Source organism: Enhydra lutris, unplaced genomic scaffold (genome assembly GCF_002288905.1).
Source record: "Enhydra lutris kenyoni isolate GAN:26980312 unplaced genomic scaffold, ASM228890v2 scaffoldscaffold75, whole genome shotgun sequence".
Lineage (NCBI taxonomy): Eukaryota > Metazoa > Chordata > Mammalia > Carnivora > Mustelidae > Enhydra > Enhydra lutris.
In genome coordinates, this window is record NW_019154159.1 from 275,024 (window position 1) to 294,694 (window position 19,671).

The 19,671-nt window shown below is 55.6% G+C and overlaps 1 protein-coding gene across 1 annotated transcript; it reads right to left on the reverse strand.

Annotated features, from left to right (window-relative positions):
• Window positions 1–16,009: 16,009 nt before the first annotated feature.
• Window positions 16,010–19,594, reverse strand: LOC111160460 (USH1 protein network component sans). Its single transcript, XM_022523602.1, has 2 exons — window positions 19,422–19,594; window positions 16,010–17,231 (listed from the first exon to the last, which is right to left on the reverse strand). The coding sequence occupies exons 1-2, from the start codon at window positions 19,583–19,585 to the stop codon at window positions 16,010–16,012; spliced, it is 1,386 nt and encodes a 461-aa protein (XP_022379310.1). The 5' UTR covers window positions 19,586–19,594.
• Between the last annotated feature and the right edge of the window lie 77 nt (window positions 19,595–19,671).

Sequence of the window (19,671 nt, forward strand, 5' to 3'; positions counted from 1 at the left end):
CTGCCCAGTATCCACCCCAAAGTCACTAAATGACAGAACTAGAACTCAAATCCAGGGTGTCTCCTCCAAATTCAATTATCTTTTGTTTATATCAGATTATTTTTTAGGATTTATTTATTTATTTATTTAAGATAGAGGGAGAGTGAGAGAGCGAGAGAGAGAGAGCATGCATGAGCAGGGGAGACGGGGAGGAGGGGAAGGTCAGAGGAAGAGGGAGAAGCAGGCTCTCCACTGAGCAGGAAGCCCGACACGGGGCTCTATCCCAGGACCCTGGGATCATGACATGAGCTGAGGTCAGACGCTTAACTGACTGAGCCACCCAGGAGTCCCTTTATATCAGATTCTTAAGACAGAGAAGGAAGAGGTGTCTTTCCCCCACCTTACCCTACCTCCAAGTCCCTCCCTCCCAGATATTAGAATTTTCAGGAATAAGACATGTACAGTTTTTAAAAGCTTATTTGACATTAATATGCAGTATGATAATACTATTTTGTAAAGATGGAATTCCAGGGCTTTTATCATATAAACTAGGAAACTTCCTACCAAGGTAGGAAGAAAGTACCAAGAAGCCCCCCGCTTCCTTCTGGCCATCTAAGTGATGCTGAGTGTCAAACAGGGACAGAGGCAAATGTGTGTTAGAAGAGCTCCAGGAGCCAGGAATCCCCATAGGTGGGGCTGGCTGGTGGCCTCCCAGGAGAGATCAGACTTCATTTGGAACAGACTTGCACCTGCCTGAGAAGGAAGAGCACAAAGCATTCTGAGTCTCCAAGACATAGAGAGGGTTGGGAGAGCGTTAGGGAAGGCGGGAGAGAAAGGCTGGGACTAGGTGCTGGAGGCACGGAGAATGGCAGACAGAGATGGGGGCTTGTTCCTTCAGGCTTGGGGAGCCATAGCAGCCTTTAGATCAAGGGAGTGACTTGTGTAGTGTGTTTGGGAAGGGTCACTGGGCACAGTGGAGTAGCCCACTGAAGTGCAAGAGACTAATTTGGAGACCGTTTCTGTACCCTGAAATAAGAGGGTACTGAGGACGTAGATGGCAGGGGAGGGGCACTGTAGGAAGGGAAAGAGGGAAATCAAAATCAAAATCAGGAAGACTGAGGGGACCTGGGTGGTTCAGTCGGTGAAGCGTCTATCTTCGGCTCAGGTCATGATCTCAGGGTGCTGGGATGGAGACCCACATCCGGCTCTCTGCTCAGCGGGGAGCCTGCTTCTCCCTCTCCCTCTGCCACTCCCCCTGCATGTGCCCTCTCACACTCTCTCTCCATCAAATAAATAAAATCTTTTTTTAAAAAACCCCACAAAATCAGGAGGACTGAGATAGTTCGCCAAGGGAAATGTACAAATGGCTAATGAGCACAAGAAGAGATGTTCGACATCATTAGTCTTTAGGGAAATGCAGATTAAAACTCCCAATGAGATAACCCTTCAGACTTACTGTATGGCCATTACATGTGGGCAAGGAGATGCAGAGCAACTGACCTCTCATTCGTGGTTGATGAGAAGTCAAGGTGGTACAACGCTTTGGATAATAATTTGGCAGTTTCCTGTAAGGTTGAATACCACATTTACACTATGGCCCAACAATGCAGCTCCCAGCTACTAAACCAATAGAAATAAAAACAGGTGTCCACATAAAAACGTGTATCTCCGTGATCCTAGCCGCCTTTGTTCATTCTAGCCGAACTGGAAACAGCCGGAACCTCCATCCACAGGAAGGTTAACAAATGGATACATTGAAACTACACACCGGATACAAAGGAGCACCTGAAACAGGCAAACCGAGGAGATGAAGGTGTGGATGGACTGACGCGAATCCCACAGACCGAATGCCGAGGGAGGGAAGCCAGACAACACAGTACTGACTGTGTGATCCCCTTTCTAGGAATTTCAAGAACAGCAGGACTAATACATGGCGATAGAAGTCAAATCAGCAGTTGCCCAGGGAGGGGTGGGTGGGGAACGGTAATTGCAAAGGGACGTGAGGAAACTTTTGGGGAGGATGGAAATGTTCTGTATCTTGATCATGGTCGTGTTCACGTGGGTGCGTATGTTGCTCTAAAGTCATCCACCTGGACCGTCAAAATGAGTGTGTCTTATTAGACTTCACTATACCTTAGTAGAGTTGACAAAAGCAAAAACGGCTCAGGTCATGATCTCAGGGTCCTGGGATTGAGCCCTGCATCTGGCTCTCTGCTCAGCAGGGAGCCTGCTTCCCCCTCTCTCTCTGCCTGCCTCCCTGCCTACTTGTGATCTCTGTCTATCAAATAAATAAATAAAATCTTTTTTAAAAAATGACACCTTAAAAAAAAAAGCAAAAACAAAACAGGAAGGCAGATTCTCTTTTTAAATGGAAAGAGCACTATTAGAGCTCTGAACACAGGCATGTCCTAAGTATACCCTCAACAGAAATGCAAAGAAACGTGCAGGAACATTCAGAGCCACAGGACTCCAAATAGGCAAGCCCCTGGGACAAGTCAAATATCCCCCACCGGCACAGTGGTAAATAAAATGTGGACTGTATACAAGCCGAGGTGTATCACACAGTCCAGACCGAATGCTGAACTGAGCCAGACACAGTAGAACACAGATTCCACTGGATTCCATTCATATAAAATTCACAACCAAGCTTAGGATGGCTCTTGACCCCACAAGGGGTCCTATAAGGGTTTCTGGGTGCTGGCAAATGTTTTGTTTCTTGACTTGGGTGGTAACTAACACCCAGATCATGATGTAAAGATTGCACATGATTTGTAAAGATTCATGATGCTATACTGCTGTTTTCTATATATAGATTTCATTTTAATTTAAACATTTGCTTTGGTGGGGCGCCTGGGTGGTTCAGTGGGTTAAGCCGCTGCCTTTGGCTCAGGTCATGGTCTCAGGGTCCTGGGATCAAGCCCTGCATCGGGCTCTCTGCTCAGCGGGGAGCATGCTTCCCCCACCCCCCGCCCTCCTCTCTGGGTGCCACTCTGCCTTCTTGCGATCTCTATCAAATAAATAAAATAAAATCTTTAAAAAAAATTAAAATCTTAAAATATAAAATAAAATAACCCTTTAAAAAAAGGTTGCTTTGGGGGACCTGGGTGGCTCAGTCAGTTAAGCAGCTGCCTTCGGCTCAGGTCATGATCCCAGGGTCCTGGGATTAAGTCCTGCATTGGGCTCCTGGTCCAGCAGGAGCCTGCTTCTCTCTCCTTGCCTCTGCCTGCCTCTCTGCCTGCTTGTGCTTTCTCTCTCTCTCTCTGACAAATAAAAAAAATCTTAAAAAAAAAAATAAAAACTTAAAAAAAAAAAAGTTTGCTTTATTTATTTATTTATTTATTTAATTGGTAAGAGTTTTGCTTGCTTGCTTGCTTGTTGGTTTGTTTAAGAAGTAAAAATAGGAAGATAGATGTCACCCAGAAATCCAGCAGGAGTGAAGAAAGAAATCCAGCTCATGGGAGTGAGAATGAATTATGAGAAAAAGCTCTGGGTGATGGGCCAGCCAGGTCCGCAGCTTTGAGGCTCCCTGAAAGGCTTCTCACGACAGGCCCCTGGTGCCCCGGTGAGCAGGCCCGAGCAGGCTCCTTCGCCTCAGCCCACACTGGACTGCTCTCCTGCTGCCAAGGTAGAGACAGCCAGGGCTGGGGCCTGTCTACTCCTCCCAGCCAGCCTCCCCTAGACCTTCCTCCGGCCCTGTCCAGCCTCTCACCCTTCTGCATAAGACTTAGCATATGTGAAGAGCACAGCTTTGGGGTCAGACACGCTTGCCAGCTGTGTGGCTTTGGGTGAGTTACTCAACCTCTCTGAGCTTAGTAGCTTCATATATAAAACAGGCATTTTTTTTTTTAAGATTTTGTTTATTCATTTGACAGAGACCACAAGTAGGCAGAGAGGCAGGCAGAGAGAGAGAGAGGAAGGGAAGCAGGCTCCCTGCTGAGCAGAGAAGCCAACACAGGGCTGGATCCCAGGACCCTGAGATCATGACCTGAGCTGAAGGCAGAGGCTTTAACCCACTGAGCCACCCAGGCGCCCCAAACACAGGCATTTAGAAGAGTGAGATAAATATCAATGGACATTTTAATATTTTTTCCTGTGCCCCAATAGTCGTGCACACCCCGCTTTAGAGACCACTGACCCGCAGCCTGAGGTCCAAATTGCTCAGTTTGGCCTTTGAGAGCTGCCAAGTTCTAGCTCCTTCTCTGACAATTCCTCTGCTTCCGGCCAGACTGTCACTGACCTCCGAAAGCCCGAGATGCTCCTCTGTCTTCATTCCCAGGGTAATTGTTTCTACTCCTGCACTCCATCTAAACCCACCCATCCTCCAGGGTGCTGGTGACTTCTGCCACCCCTACAAAGCCTTCCCAATGTTGCCCTGTATTTCACTCGTGCCCCAGATTTCTTGAGCCCCTACTTTTTGCCAGGTGCTCCCACTCACGGCGTCTGTCCCCTGCTCTGGCTTCATCACCTGCCAGCTAGCGTTAGACACTGGTTGTCCCGCACTGCCTGACCGTGATCCCTCTCGTGCCCAGTGACCTAATCATAGGATTCAGCACGTTCCCGGGTTACCCGCCTGCATTAGTCAAATAAGCAGCAGTAGCTGTTGTAACAAACTGCCCCACACACCTCCGCGGTAAATACGACGCAGCTTCATTCCCTGCTCACACCACCATCCAATCCAGGCCAGCTGGCCCCTGTTCCAATGGGTGACTTGGGGGTTCAGGCTCCTTCCATCTGGTGATGCCCCTGCCTCCAACACAGACCATAATGATGTCTGGGGTGGTGAGGGGCGGGGGAATGGTGGAAGAGAAAACATGAGAAGACCGTTTTAGCTCCACGTCTGGGGATGGTACACATCACTTCCATCCACGTCCCGCTGGCCAGAATTGGGACACGCAGCCCCAACCTCAGCACAAGCAGACTTGGGGCCCCTGCCTTCCTGTGCCTGGGGAGAGAGGGTCATCCAAATAGCAGCTCTGACCACAGCCACTGAGGGCGCGCACCACACACACACCTTCCTTATGTTTCCCTGAGCTACCTCTGTAACCTCCAGCCCACCACCCAACACACACTCACACCCCCTCCTGCCCAGCACAGCACCTTGTTTACCAGCTGACGGACAGACCACAGACCGCGTGAGTCAAACCAGGCTGCCTGAAGGAGAAGGGGACAGGGCTTGGCAGGGACACGGGTCCTTCCTGTTCTTTGGGCAACATCCACTCCCTGAGGCCTCACACTATGTGTGGCACATAGTAGGTGCTCAGTAAACATTCGTTGAATGAGTGAATAGGTGTATGAATGGAAAGATTAGGAAAACACGCTCAGGAGAATGGACAAAGGAGATAAAAGTTTTTTTTTTTTTTCTTTTAAGACATTAGATGATGAAGAAGACTCTGGTCCAAAGTTGAGACAGGTGAGCTCCTCCCAGGCCCCAGTGGACGGGGTACCCGTGGACCTACTTAGGCAAAAATGGGTTGTGTGTGTGAAGGGGCGATGTTAGCTGATGCTGGGTTTGGCCTTCCTGGGACCTCTGGAGTTCCCCACCCTGGGGCAGCGATGATTCCTCCCTTCTGCAATCCACGTCTTTATTTGCTGGGGTTCATTGGGGTTAATTATCATTGTGGTTGGGGTGGGGTAGGAAGGAGCCTTGCCCCAGCCCCAGGCCCTGGAAGGGGATCATGAGAGTCAGGGATAAGTTTGGAGATCTGGAAGGATGGTCCTGGGAGGTTGGGGGACATGGGGTAGATTAGAAAGGTACCTCCCACCAGCAGTTTAACCATTTTTAGGCTCCACGCCCAGGTGGCCGGTTCTGTAAGACTTCCTTGTCTTTCACCCATTGGTGCTACCCCCAAGATCATCAAAGCCGGGTGAGGGCCGGCTCTAGGAGGCAAGTAGCATTATTCACAGGGGTGGGGCCGAGCGCTCTGGGGAAAAGTGGCCGGCCCGTGGCTCAGATCTTGATCAGCTGAGAGTGGGACTGGCATCCCAAGCTCCCCCGGCTCCAGCAGGGCAGGACCACATCGACGGGCCGTCCCAGTGTCAGCCTCACCTTCAAGGACCCTGGCCTGCCACAGCGACCGGCCGTGCGCCTCCCATCTTCTAGGCCGCCAGCTGATCTGCAGGGACGAAGCCAGGTTGGTGATGGCCCCAAGGGGCAGGTCAGGGAGAGAGACAGGTAAGGGAAAAGGGACCGGCCTTGAGCTGGTGGGGATGCTGCTGTCAGCCCATCCCCACCTGGCAGGAAAGGACACTGAGGCCCAGGCCACCTTTCCAAGTTATAGAGCAAGCCAGGTCCTTGCAAACCCAAGGCTGGAACTGTCAGCACCCCAGACTCCTGACCAGTGAGGTTTTCCAAGGGACACTTGGTCCCTCCCCCCTGCATCAGTCCAGCACCACAGTCCAGTGTGTTCAAGTGGCTCTGGGATATACATTAGCTTGAAGGGTGTGTGTTGGACCTGGTAGGCCCAGTGCCAAGGCTGGAAGGGGAGTGAGGGCCACGATTCTTGCATGGTGGGGAGGCAACTGAGAACAGTATGTACAGCAGGGCTCTGGACTCAGACATACCCACGGTCCCATTCTTGCTGTGTGACCTTAGGTTAGTTGCTTGACCTCTCTGAGCCTCAGGTTTCTGACAAGGTGACTTGGAGTGGATGAGGGTGATACTCCCTACCTTACTGGGTTGCTGGAGAGAATAATAAGATCATTTCTGTACTAAGCCATTCCTTGGGCTACTATAACGATAGCATTATTGTTATGCTGAGTATCGATATGATTTAAATCTAATATGTATTGGTATCAATAATGATACTAATAAATGGTTTCCATTTCTAGCGAGCAAAGGGCCCAAACATGTTCACTCCCTCTGTTTCACTCTCCTCCTTGCCTTGTTTTTTTTGTGTGTGTGCACATGCGTGTGTGTGTATGTGCACAGGCTTGCACACACGCACAGAGGAGGGCTGGGGTTCAGGGTCATGATGCCTCCTCCCACTTCTGCTCTGCAAATACCGAACAGGCTGTGCAGGAAGTGTGGGAACATGGAAAGGGGAGTTTGGGACGATCCAACATGTCGGTTCTTGGGGCCTCCGGCTCAGGGATGCCCAGGCCTGGCTCAAACCCACTGGGCCCTCCTCACCCCCAGATTTCTGTCTGTCAGGCCCCTCGCTGGAGCTCCACCTACTGGGGGTAAAGACCCGAGCTAAGCGCTTAACATAGTTTATCCCCCAACTGGCCTACTATGTGGGGTTTAATTATCTCCACTCACAGGGGGAAACTCAGAGGCTTGGGAAAGCAAGCTAGCCTTCCCAGCAGGTGGCAGAGCCGTGCACCCCAGTTAGACACACTGGCCCGGAGGAAGTTGCCCACCCAGGCTCCTTGGTAACCTGGTGGCCCCCAAATGGAGATTTGCCTCTACCCGATCGCCTTCCTTCTGGGCCATTGGTCCTTCTCCCCCTACCGCCCATCCCCTGGAGTTCTGACCCCACCAAACCAGTCACCCAAAGAGAGTTTGGAGAAAGCTTTGTGGGAACCCCAAATTCAGGGCAAGGGATGGGGTGAGGGGCGGTGGTGTGGGTGGCTGGAGCTTCAACCTTCCAGTCTAAAGGAGCTGAGGCCTTAAAAATAATAGATGGGAGAAGGAGTCCAAAGATAGACAGTACACGATATCGTGGAGCCCTCTGGTGAGTGTGTATGCACACACATGCACACGCGCACGCACACACACGTGTGTACCCTCACTTCTGGGAAACTTGGAGGAACTGAAGCAAAGATAAATGAGCAAAACCATGGAGACACACAAGTACACTCAGCTCACAGATAAACACAACCTTCCAGGAGCGCTTTGGTCCATGACACTGTGTCCGGGCAGAGATCCACACCAATGACGTCACCCACATTTTACACACACACACACACACACAGGTGCGCACAAAGGAGAGCAGTAGGCAGCAGATTTAGAGGCAGAGCAGGAAGGGGGTAAACAGGAGTGAAGCACGAGGGGGAGGCAGCAAGTCCTGCCTGTGCCACATCCTACTCCCCGCGTTCTGCCCACAGAGCCCCTGTTCTGACCTGCGGAGCCCCTGAGCTGCCCTTGTGCCAGGTGAGAACCTGGGGAGGTGGCTCAGTGAATGGGATAGAAAGAGCCAGAGATCGGGGTTCGAAGCCCACGGCCCTGACACTTGTACCCTCACCCGCTTGGAGAAATGACCTAACCCACCTGAGTCCCAATTTCCTTCCCTGTGAGGCCGGTGGTGATACCGTTCTCAAGGCTTTGCCGTGCCCAGTGCGTGAAAGTGCTAGATCTATGCTCTGAGAAGGCGGCTGGCCATGAGCAGCAGAGCAAATACACCAGAATCGACCCTGGTTTAGGCACTTCCTAGCAGGTCGTTTATCCTCCTGAATGAACCTCAGTTGCCCCATCTGTGAAATGGGGCTAGTCCAGAATCCCTTCCTGCCCTTGCCACTTGAAGAGACAATGTCGTGAGGGTGCCATGTGCTGTGACTTTGTGGGAAAGGGAAAGCCCCCAGGGGCAGAGATGGTGGGGGTCAGGGCCCAGCTGCTGTTGGCCCCTCCCCCACTTCTCCCAGAGAAAGCCCCTTCCTCCACCCATTAGGGCCCCACCGACTTCTGTCCAGGGTCCCGTGGAGCAACTTCCCAGGAGTGTGTATATCCAGAGCGGGCAGAGGGTCCCACAGAAGGCTTGCCCATGTAGACCCTCCCCCACCCCCCACCTGCAAGCCCACGGAATAAGGAAGCCTGAGAAAGAGAGCGTAAAACTGGGATTTATAGCCTTAAAGGATTTCCAGGGCTCACCACACTGGCAAGCCCCAAGGGCCTTTCTCTAAAGACCAGGTTGATGGCACTGAATGGACTTGCCAGAAGTTTCCCCACCTCAGGCTCCAAACCCATCAGACTTAGTCATTCGGCTATAGAAACCCAGGGAGCAGCTGGTCCAGGCCAGACGGACAAGGAGTCAGGCCCCGTGTGTGCTCTTACAGGCTGTGTGACCTAAGCAACAACCCAGTGTTCTCGAGTCTCGGTTTTCTCCTCTGTCAAATGGGTTCATTGACCCCCTGTAATTATTAAATGAGACTGTCATGCGAATGCACAGAAATCACAGATGTAAATTGCTGACATACAGCAGGTGCTCAATAAATGCTCAGCATCATGATGAGACATGCCCACAGCTGGGAGCCAGCCTGTCTGGGTTGGAGTCCTGGCTCCACCACCTCCAGCAGTGTGAGCTTGGGCACGTTTTACAAACATCTCTGTGCCTTGGTTTCCTCCTTTGAAAACCAGGAATAACAAACAGTGTCCGAGACTGGAAAGGTTTGGGCCACACCAAGTGTTACTGTAGGGACTGTGGATGGGAGGTGAGACCTGTGGAGGTGGGACTTGGGGCGGAGACCAGTGCTGCCAGTCTGCCCGGTGCCAGAGTTATCTCACACAATAACCACCCCCAGGTGTGGGGTGAGGAGAGGAGGGTCTACAGGGTTCCGGTTCAACCTAAGACATGGACTGGACCACATTGGGAACAGGGACAGGGAGCCTGGACTCATGGGGAGACAGATTGAGAGACAGCAAAGGAAAGTTGTTCCTCTCCTCACAACACTTCTGACTCCATATGGGGGTTCTTCCCACGCCAACAACCAATTCTCCAAGTCTGGACATCAACCGTCCGGTCATTGCATTCAGTTCCGAAGCTGACAACAGGGGTGAGTGTCAGACTCCAAAGGTCCCAGGGCTCAGTCCCACAAACACACCCTCACTTCTGACATCCCAGGTCCCCAGGCTACCCACACTTCTGTCCAACTTGGCTAAAAATGGGGGGGGTGCTCCCTGAACCCGCTGCCTCAGCTTTTCACAGAGCTGAGAAAAGCACTTTTCTTACATTTACCAGTTTATTGTAAAGCATATTATGATGGGTCCTTTTAAACAGCCAGATGAGGAGATGCGTGGGGTCAGGAAGGGTCCCGAGTGCAGGAGCTTCTGTCCTGCGGAGTCAGGGACACCACCTTCTCAGAACATGGATGCATCCATCAACTTTGACTCAGCTCTCTGAACCCCAAAGAGCAGGGTGCTTCTGGAAGCTTCACTGTGAAGGCATGATCTATCATTAACCCAATCTCCAGACCCTCCACCTTCCCAAAGGACGGGGTCTGAAAGCTCCAAACTTCTAGCCCTGGTGACCAGTCTCCACCTGAAGCTGTCTGGGAGCCCACCCAGAGTTGCCTCTTTTGGGCAAAAGATGCTCCTCTTACCCAGGAACTTCCAAGGGACTCAGGAGCTCTGGGTCAGGAACCAGGAGCCATGACCAAATATATATTTCTTATTATGGGACCAACAGCAAAGGAGTCTGAGTCTGAGGTCTAGAGACACGAGGCAATGGAAAGAGGAGAGAGGAGAGGAGAGACTGAGCAGGACCCCCAGTGTTACAGGGAGAGATGGGGCGGAGACACTGAGAGATAGAGAGACAGGCAGACTCTCTGGTCACGATGAAATGTTTCTCAGTCTTGTTCTCCCATCTCAGTTGGCTTTTGCCTTCCCAAACAGCTCCCCAGTATCTTTCCCATAAACCAACCTGTCCTCTCTCAGCCCAGCCCCTCTGGGCAGGTGGGTCAGCCCAGCTGCTTGGGTCACTGAAGTTGCCAGCATGGCTGAGTCCATCCGCCCAGGACTAGGCATGTCCAGGACAAGGGGACCCAAGACCAAAGACTGCCCCCACCAAAGGTTTCCATTTCTTGGGAAGCCAATACGCCATGGGTAGGCACAGAAATTTGTCTCTGAGGCCTGGTTTGTCCTCTTGACCTTTGGCTATTTGCACTGTTGCTCTGATCCTCTGTTCTTCCACCCGTGACATAGAGATAATCATCGTAACACAGTCCTTGCCTTACAGTGTCGTGGCTTTAGTCTAAGGGTTAAATATACATATAACATGCTGACACCTTATAATCTCTCAACATTAATAGTAAAAACATGAAAGCTTCCCTCTGGGGATAGGGGGGCTGAAGGGACCCAGGTCAGGGAGCCTGAACTTTCCTGAATTTACTGGGACCTAAGAAATGTCCCAAAACCTCTCTGGTGGCCAGTCTCTTCATCTGTGGAATGGGGCTCAAACTCCTCACCTACTTACCTTACAGGATTAGGGGAAAGTTTTTGATAAACTCCCCTGTGCTGACAGTAGCATAATAAGGCCAGGCCAGTGGGCCTGCGATTGCCCCTCCAGGAAAGATGCCCAGCTCCTGGGGTACCCCAGGATTCCTCGGGGAGACCCCCCCTCACTGGACAGTGGCCCATCCTTGGCTAGCATTCCTTAGCCAGCTGCTGGGATGAGGACGCCTTCAGTGCTGTCTCCAGGAACTAGTGTGATTGGTGGGGTTGACATAAGGGGGTCAGAAAAGCAGAAGTACTCCCTGGAGGGACGTAGGATTCACCTGCTGGGTCGGGGGGGGGGCACAAACGCAGCGAACTGCTCATGTGCCTGAGGCCACCGACAAGAGTGATCATTACTCGCTGATGTGTACTGAGTATCAGGCCGTTTGCTAAGTGCCTTATCTTCGTTATCATTCCATGATCGTTTCACCTCCCAATGATCCATAGGGTTAACACTCTTATTATAAGGAGTTATAATCACCTATTTTATTTGAGGAAATGGACTCAGAGAGGCTGGGCATCTTACCCAAGGCCACCCAGCTGGAAAGGGCCAGAGCCAGTTTTGCTGCCCGGATCTGGTTGGCTGTCTGCTGAGTCCTGCCACCTCCCATACAACCCAGGCTTATCTCAGAGAAGGTGACACAAGCATGCCCTGGGAGCACAGGACTCTCACACTGTACCGGGACTGGTCAACACAGGGACAGGAGGCAGATGGCACCATGGAAGGCATCAGGATACCGAGGGCCACTTTGCCCACTTGGCTGCTCTGTCACTCCGGCCAGTCCCTAGTCCTCTGGGCCTTAGTTACCTCATCAGCAAACTGAGGTTGCCCCACATACCCAGAGGCCCTTCTTGCCTCTGATTCATTCGGACACCCCCATTTCCTTCAAATTAGTGATCCCGTTTATGATGGAACTTCAGAGCAGTCGAACTAAGCAGTTGAACGTCTTAGCTTGGGGTCCCTGGACCCCTAGGAGCTCCAGAAGCCACCTGGAATGAGGAGCAGAATTGCAAATGCCTGTGTGTGTCTGGTCGTGTATTTTTCCACGGGAAGTGTCCATATTATGACCAGATTCTCATCCCTATAGGCAAAGAGCCACTGATCACTCTCCACTTTTAGAATTGCCCTAACCTCGATGTCAATTTTAAGGGGAATGGGTTGAGAACGCTGAATCCCTACCATGTAAAATTCTTCCCTTCCCTGTGTTTAAAGTCCCCTCAGACTTCCTGCACCTGCACCTGCTCCTGTGTCCCGGATTCCACCCTCCGGCCACGCTGACCCCTGGAGACCCCAGCCCCCAGTGCTTCCGATTAGCCTCTGTCTCCACGCTGAAGCTCCTATCCGCTGTCTTGTTACTCGGTCCTCACCCCCATGTCCTTCCCAGGGAAGCGCGGCGCCAAGACCGGTGGGTCTCTCCTGAGGTAGGTGCAGTGACCAGGATGGCCGGTAGAGGTCGCGGGGCGGGGGTGACCCTGTGGAGCCTCGAAGGACAGAATTCTGCCCCCTTCTTAGCCTGGGGGTTAGGAAAGTGTACCCAAAGACAGGAGGCCCGTGTTCTGGGTCCAGATCTTCCCCTCAGTAGGCCTCAGTTTTCCCATCTGTAAAGTGGAACCCCAGTCTAGTGGAACCCTAGAACCCCAGAGGGTTGCTAAGCAACCTTTCTGCTGGGACATCCTCTGGACATTTCTGATTGATGCTGGAGGAAGGGAAGTGTCTTGAACTCCCTTTGGCAGAAGCATTTGACCCAGCAGCCTTAGGGAATGAAATAAAATGACTCAGGGGGCCCTTTCCCAGACCTGATTGAGCAAACAGAGGCCACTGTCCTCCAGCTTAAGGGGAAGCCTTACTCCCTTGGGAGAAAGGAGGGTTCTAAATAGTGCTGCCCCAAGAGCTGTCTGGGGCTGGAGAGGGAAATGGGGACCACACTTGTGGCCTCCCAGGCTGGGCAGGGGCCTTGAGGTGAGGCCTTATGGGGCTTGGGAGGTGGGTGGCAGCCTCCTTGGGTACGGCTTCTGCCCATGTCCGGAGAAGGCCACACAGACTCCAACAGGGAGGGAGAATGGGTCCTCCTGCCTTCAGGAGCTGCAGGATCTGGGAGCAGGACTGGAACCCAGACCATCCATCCCAGTTCTTCTGAACACTCTCTCTACCAAAGCTCCAAATTCTGGGCCAGAGAGAGCAGGATGAAGGATCCAGGGATGAGGGAAGACTCTGCAGGGGTGCATGAGGGGAGCATGACCAACCACCCATCCCTAGACTCCCCCCTCCAGGGAGTCCACGAGGACCAAATCCTCTCAGGTACAAAAAGACCTTCTCTCGCTCCCACCCCCGAGTGATTAAAGAATGAGACACAGGCGTGACAATGATACAGAACATTTTCTACAAAAGTTGTAATGAGCTTGCAGGAGGGGCACTTTGTAGGGCAGTGGGAATCCCAGAGCCTGCCCCACCCCAGCACTGGGAGGAGGCTGAGGCCAGGACACAGACAGGGGACAGGAGAGAAAGGGCAGCACCTGGGGCTCTGAGGAAGTCGAGTCGGCACTTGGGGGTGGCCCCAGGCCCAGGCCAAGAGAACAGGGAAAAGGACTGGGGTGGGCTTAGGGTGGCAGTGGCAGGCGGCCAAGCCTGCAGCGTGGGAACAGAAACCACTTCCACCATGGCCCCTGCTCTGGGCAGACCGGACGCACCAGAGGGAGGCCTGTGGCATTTTCTGGGGGTTCTCTAGTCCCCTGGCCCAGCCAAGGGGGCCCAGGAAAGAGACGGGGCTATGGCAGTGCTCCCAGTGGGAGCTGCTTCCTAAGCTGAGGGTCCGGAACGGATGAGGGGCACACTGGGGGCCCCCCGAGTACCTCTCCCATAGCCATGACCTCAGTCTGGTTGGAAAACCAAGGACACCTGTCTGAGGACCCCCTGGGGCTGGCCTTTCCCCTGGTCTCACTGCTGTCGCAGAGGAGGGACACATGCGGAGCTCGCACTGACACACTGCCCACCCAGAACCACACAGCCGCCTGGCTGCCTCCCCACCAGGAGGCAAATCCACCAACCAGCCCTCAACACAGACACACATGCACAGAGTCCTGGGGACCCAGGGACAGCCAGCAGCTTAAATCAGCCACATCCTCAGGCTCTTCCACTGTCCAGATCATGCGACTGTCCCCCAAGAGGCCAGACACCCAGACGTGCCCACTCTCTGCCTGTCTCTGGCCTGGGAGACTCAGAGGCAGTTGGCGGCTGCCTCCCTCCAACCCACAGCTCGCCCACCAGGCCTACGGGCCCTAATACCGCAGCTCACTGCTCTAGCACCTTGTATCTACTGCCCTGACCCTCTGGGGTCCCTGGAGGGACCAGGCTGGAGGCAAGGGGGAGGAGGGCAGTGTGAGGAGGGCAGAGTCAGGCTGGGCCCCGCCACAAGGTGAGCTGGTAAGGATGCTAGGCCCCCCCACCCCCCCCCACCCCCGCCTGGCACTCCAGCTCCCCAGCATGGCCAGCAGGAGAAGGAGAAGGGAGCTGGCTGTGATTGGGACAGGGGTGGGGACTAAAGTCAGGACATTTGGCTGAAGAGTCTAGCCAGGAACCTCCCCTCTAGGATGTGTGGGGGGAGGGGAGGCAGCCCAAACTCTTCTCTTCACAAAAACGGAGGAAGTGAGCAAGTCTCCAGCCTGAACACAGCAACAGGACCTTTGGAGGAGGGGTGAGGAGAGACAACGGCCCCTGGGCCCTGGGACAGGCCATGCCCACCCCTCACACTCCCATTGAGCTCTAACGAGCCTGTTGTCTATTCCCTGGGGCTCCAGCACCCCCCTTCCTCTGGGGCTGGCCTCCCACAAATCCACAGTCCTTGGGGCCATTTAGATGGGGGAGGCTCAAAGGCTCTGGGACCCCTTGCTGGTACCTCCAGGCTACACGTCTGCCGTGGAGTGTGGACAGGCTTTCAAAGGAGAAGACCACATGGTCTTTGCTCCTGGGAGGAGGGGGTGGCTTCAGGGCTGGCGACTGTGAGGCCCTCATGGCCCCACGGTGGGTTGTGGCAACTTGCAATTAATTCATTCTGGTCTGGAGAGGAGCCTCCTGCTACCTGCAGAGAAAGACACAGAAACAGACTTCAGGTAAGGGCCTTCAAGACCATTTTAAACCAACACCAGCCTTTTGGTCAGGTAGTCCTCTCCTGACAGGCTAATGGTCTGGGATGGGGCCCCTGGCCAGGGGGTGTCTTCCCCATCCCCGGAACTCTAAACCAGCCTGCCTCCCCACACCCACCCCTGCCCAGCTGCGCAGGGTAAAGGCCATAGACACCAAAAGGAGGCGGCAGCATTTGCTGGGCTTGTGGGATGCCACGAGAAAGGGGTCGGGGGAGAACCAGACCACCAGTGTGGTAGCAGACCTGAGCTCCCCCTGATTGCTTTTGAACGTGACGGCTCTCCTCCCATGGGAGTCACGAGGCTCTGGAGCCGCACAGACCAGGGATCAAAGCCCAGCTCTGCACCAGGCTGCAGCAGGACCTTGGCATGAGCTGCTGGAACCCTCTGAGCCTCCACTTGCTCTCCTGGAAAATGGGGTGACGCAGCCCCCGCACATGAGGGCTGGGGAGGACTCAGTGAGAGGACATGTGGAGGGCCGTCTCTAAAGGAGCCTTTTACATTAGCTGGGATAAGAAGGCCTCCAGTGCTCATTAAATTGACGGCTTCTTTTTCAGAACTGGGTGAAAACAAATTAAGTGGAACCTCTTGTCTTTGATGAGGGCTTAGATTTTAGGAAATAGGGTATTACACACACACACACACACTCCTGAAAAGGCAGATCCTCCCCACCCCCTACCTCACCCTGCCCCACAACTCCCTCAGGCCTTCGGGCCCTATCTCCCCAGGTCCCCACGGCTGGGGCACTCACAACTCCGTGTCCTCCAGGGCCGGCGGGCGTTCCAGCGCCTGCCTTCTCCTCCTCACGGCCCCCAGAATCTTCTTGCGGGGCCCCAGGGGGACGCTGATGCTGCGAAGGTCAAGGTCGGAGCACAGCATCAAGGCCTCAAGGTCAATCTTCTCCTGCCGCAGGAGGGAGGCGAAGTCCTCCATGTGCAGGGAAGCCAAGAAGGTCTCCAGAGGGCTGGTCTCGGGCTCCAGGTCCTCATCCAGGCCCAAGTCCAGCTCGTCCCAGGGCAGCTCCTCCCCGCAGCTGCGGTCCTGCAGGCTGTTGGCACTGCCCAGGCTGTCGTCGTCCAGGCTGGGGGAGCTCTGCAGCCGACCTCGCAGGGCGCCCCCGCCGTCCAGCGCCGCGTCCTCGCGGCCCAGCCCGTGCAGCCCGCTGCTCAAGTAGTTCCTGCGGAACACCATGGTGCCCAGGCCGGGCCGGGTAAACAGGGAGTCGTGGCCTGAGTCGGTGCTGACCTCCGAGTGCGCCGGCTCGGCCGCCAGCGTGGCACGGGAGACGCTGTCCTCGTCGGAGACGAACATGTCCCGGAGCGGGGAGCGGCCCCACTCCTTGGGGTTGGCGTATGTGCCCTGGCGCACGAACATCACGTCGCTGCCCAGCTGCAGGCCCGAGAGCGAGCGCGCGCTCCTGCGGCCGCCCTCGGAGATCCTGAAGGTGCCCTCGCCGCCCTGCTTGCGCAGCTCCCGCTTGCGCCAGATCTTGGCCTTGCCCCTGGCCGTGCCCTGCAGCGCGGCCTGCGAGTAGGGCCGCTGGCTGCCCAGCGCCAGGTGCTGCAGCCGGCGGCTCAGGGTGCTGGACGTGAGGCTGGAGAAGCTGAGCGCGTCCGAGCGCTCGGCCAGCTCGCGCCGGTAGCGCCGCTCCATGCGCTCGTGGTGCTTGCGCTGCATCTTGGCGCACTCGCGGATGCGCCGCTCGGCCTCGCGGAAGGCCTTGTCCTTCAGCTTGCCCACCAGCTTGGGGTTGAGGCTGCTCTGCTTGGCCGCGATGGAGTCCAGGTAGCGCACGCACTCCATGTGGCCCTTCATGGCGGCCATGTCCAGCGGCGTGTGGTAGTCGTTGTCCAGGCACCAGATGTTGGCCCCGAAGGACACCAGGAAGGAGAGGCAGGGCAGGTGGCCATTGGAAGCTGCCAGGTGCAGGGGCGTGTTGCCCCAGATGTCGCACTTGTCTGGGTCACCCCTGCAGGGGGGACACGCGGGGAGGGGTGATGAGCCAACACAGTTTCGGGCTCTGGCTGCAGGAGCGGGGAGCTCCCGGCCCGAGCCGCCCCATGGGCACCCCAGCGGGACCCCAGGGCCTGAGATGTCTCCTCTGACTCCAGGAGACGTCGGACGGACCTGGGAGCGGGGGCGGGGGTGGAGGGCGATGAAGGCGGAAATGGCCCCAGACCTGCAGGGGGCGGGGCGACAGAAAAGGCGGGGCCAGGGCGGGGCCTTCCCCGGAGACCTGACGGCTGGGAATCTCAGGGGATAAATATTTGATGCCCAGAGAGAAAGGAGTGAATTATTCATGGAGCCCAGCGGGGAGCTGTCCCAGAGAGGTGGTGGGCCAGGGCCGAGTCTGGGTCTCTAGGCAGGCGTGGTGGTGAGTGTGGCTGCGGGTGTAGGGGTGACCCTAAGAGAGGGCACAAGAGAGTGATGGGTGCGGAGCCTGAGCCCTGGGTGAGTGTGTGTAAGGGTGTGTGCCTGCGTGTCGGCGGGCACGGCCATGTCTGCAGGGAGCAGGGCCAGGCCTGGCAAGGCTGCGTGTGAGAGCAGGTGTCAGGTCTTGGCCTGGACTGGGAGGGGAGTGTGGGGGCAGCCAGGACCAAAGGGGAGGAGGAGGCAAGTCTGCAACCCAGGCCCAGCCACCCTTCCTTCCCCAGGGCTGCCCCATCTTTGGGAGCCTTGTTAGGCGGGCTGGCTTGTGCCTGCCCAGGGGACCCACCCAGCATCCTCCAACACCCTCCACACCAGATTGTGCCCCCTTGGGCATGCTCCAGAGGTCTCCTCCAGTCCCCTCCCACAGAGGCCTGGATCAGCACCTCTGCCTCACACTAATGAGGCCACAAGCCCACCCCGCAGAGCTGGAGGAAGAATCACCCCCTTGTCTCAACAGCTCCCCCCACAAACCCCTCCTCACTTCCCCTATTGGTCGCCAAGTCCTGCAGGACAATGAAGCAAGGAGCTGCTTGGCATTTGGCCCACACCCCATCCAGTCCCGGCCTTTGCTCTCTGTAGGAGCTGGGGGACTTGGTGTACCAGGAAGGCACTCTTTGCCCCCTCCCGTGGGCCTCTCTGATGGGGGGCAGTATGGGAGGACCGCTGTGTGCTCTCTTGGTGTGCGAAGGGGCCAGTCCGGGCTTCTCAGAACATGGCTCAGCAGCCTGCTCCCACCTGCTGCTGGACTGGGAAGTGGCCTCAGAGGGAGGGCAAAGGGGTTCCCCACCCACCACATGCTCAGGCCACAAGCCAGCATCCGGCACTGAGACCAGCTGGGCCCCTTTCCCTCCACCGTGATTTCCCAAGGCCTAAGATGTTCCTGTGAACCCTCCTGGGGCATGTCTTCTTGAGGAATGTCTTCCACTCCTTTTCCCTGCCCAGGCTGCCCAGGTGTCCGGTTCAACCATGTGACCTCTCTGTATAAAACTGCGGAGGCTGGCGAAGTTGTCCACAGGGTCATTCAGACCCAGGAGCCCACGTCAGTGGCCCTGGACCCTGAATTCTTTCATTGCTACCTTCAAACCCCTTTCCTGGCCCTGACCCCTGGACTCTAGGCCCACTGCTCCCCCCAGACAACTCCTGAAGGAGGGAGAGGGAGCCTGCTATGAGGGGAGGGGCATAGAGGGAGTTAATGAGGCGGCTGTACCCACTGACATTTGGTGCTGTGGACAGCGCCCATAAATCCCAAGAATGAGCTCAGAGAGAGCTGTGTGAGCCCCAGCCTGCGAGGAGGTGCAGCTCTGGGTCGGAGAGCCCCTTGGACCACAGGCTGGTGAGTGGACACTAAGGAGCCCTCCTCGCACCGCCTGTGCCCCTTCTCTCCACCCCCACCTTGCTTCCAAGCGCTACCCACCCAGGAGACCTCTTCCACCTTCCCCTCACTCTTCAGCCCCTCCCATAATCATGGGCCCCCCAACCCAGTCCCTCCGCTCCTAGTCCCACATCCGGGTCACAAGTGTCGCATACCTCAAGTTGTGCCCCCTCCTACCAGTGCCAGGCTCCAGTGTCCCACCTGAGGGTCAGCGGGGTAGAGAAGAGGGCAGTTCAGAGGAGAGAGGGGGAAGACACATTAGAGTCTTGGGGAGTATGTCTCAGGGGACCGGAGGGACCTGAAGGCTCTTTTCCCCCTCCACTGGGGGGCTTAGGCAGGGACAGTGTGGGTACTCACCCTCGGCTCACGATGACGCGCAGCGACTCCAGGTTGCCATGGTAGGCAGCCCAGAGAGTGGGAGTCATGCCATCCTCATCGGGGGCGTTCAGCTCCTTCCTGGTGGCCTCTTTGAGGAGCTCCAGGTAGCCGTCCCGGGCCGCCCGGTGGTACTGGTCGTTCATGGCGCCTGGCTTGGACAGGGTGGGCAAGGGGCGCGGGGAAATGCCCCCCGCGGGGGAGGGCGGCGGGGTTAGGGCTGAGGCATGAG

What these genes read in the sequence shown, in the direction of transcription:
- LOC111160460 (XM_022523602.1), bottom strand. Translation starts at nt 19,585, where the DNA reads ATGAACGACCAGTACCACCGGGCGGCCCGGGACGGCTACCTGGAGCTC. An exon ending in CGCGTCATCGTGAGCCGAGG is followed by an intron (nt 17,232 to 19,421) that starts GTGAGTACCCAC and finishes TCCCCCCTGCAG; the next exon opens with GGGTGACCCAGACAAGTGCG.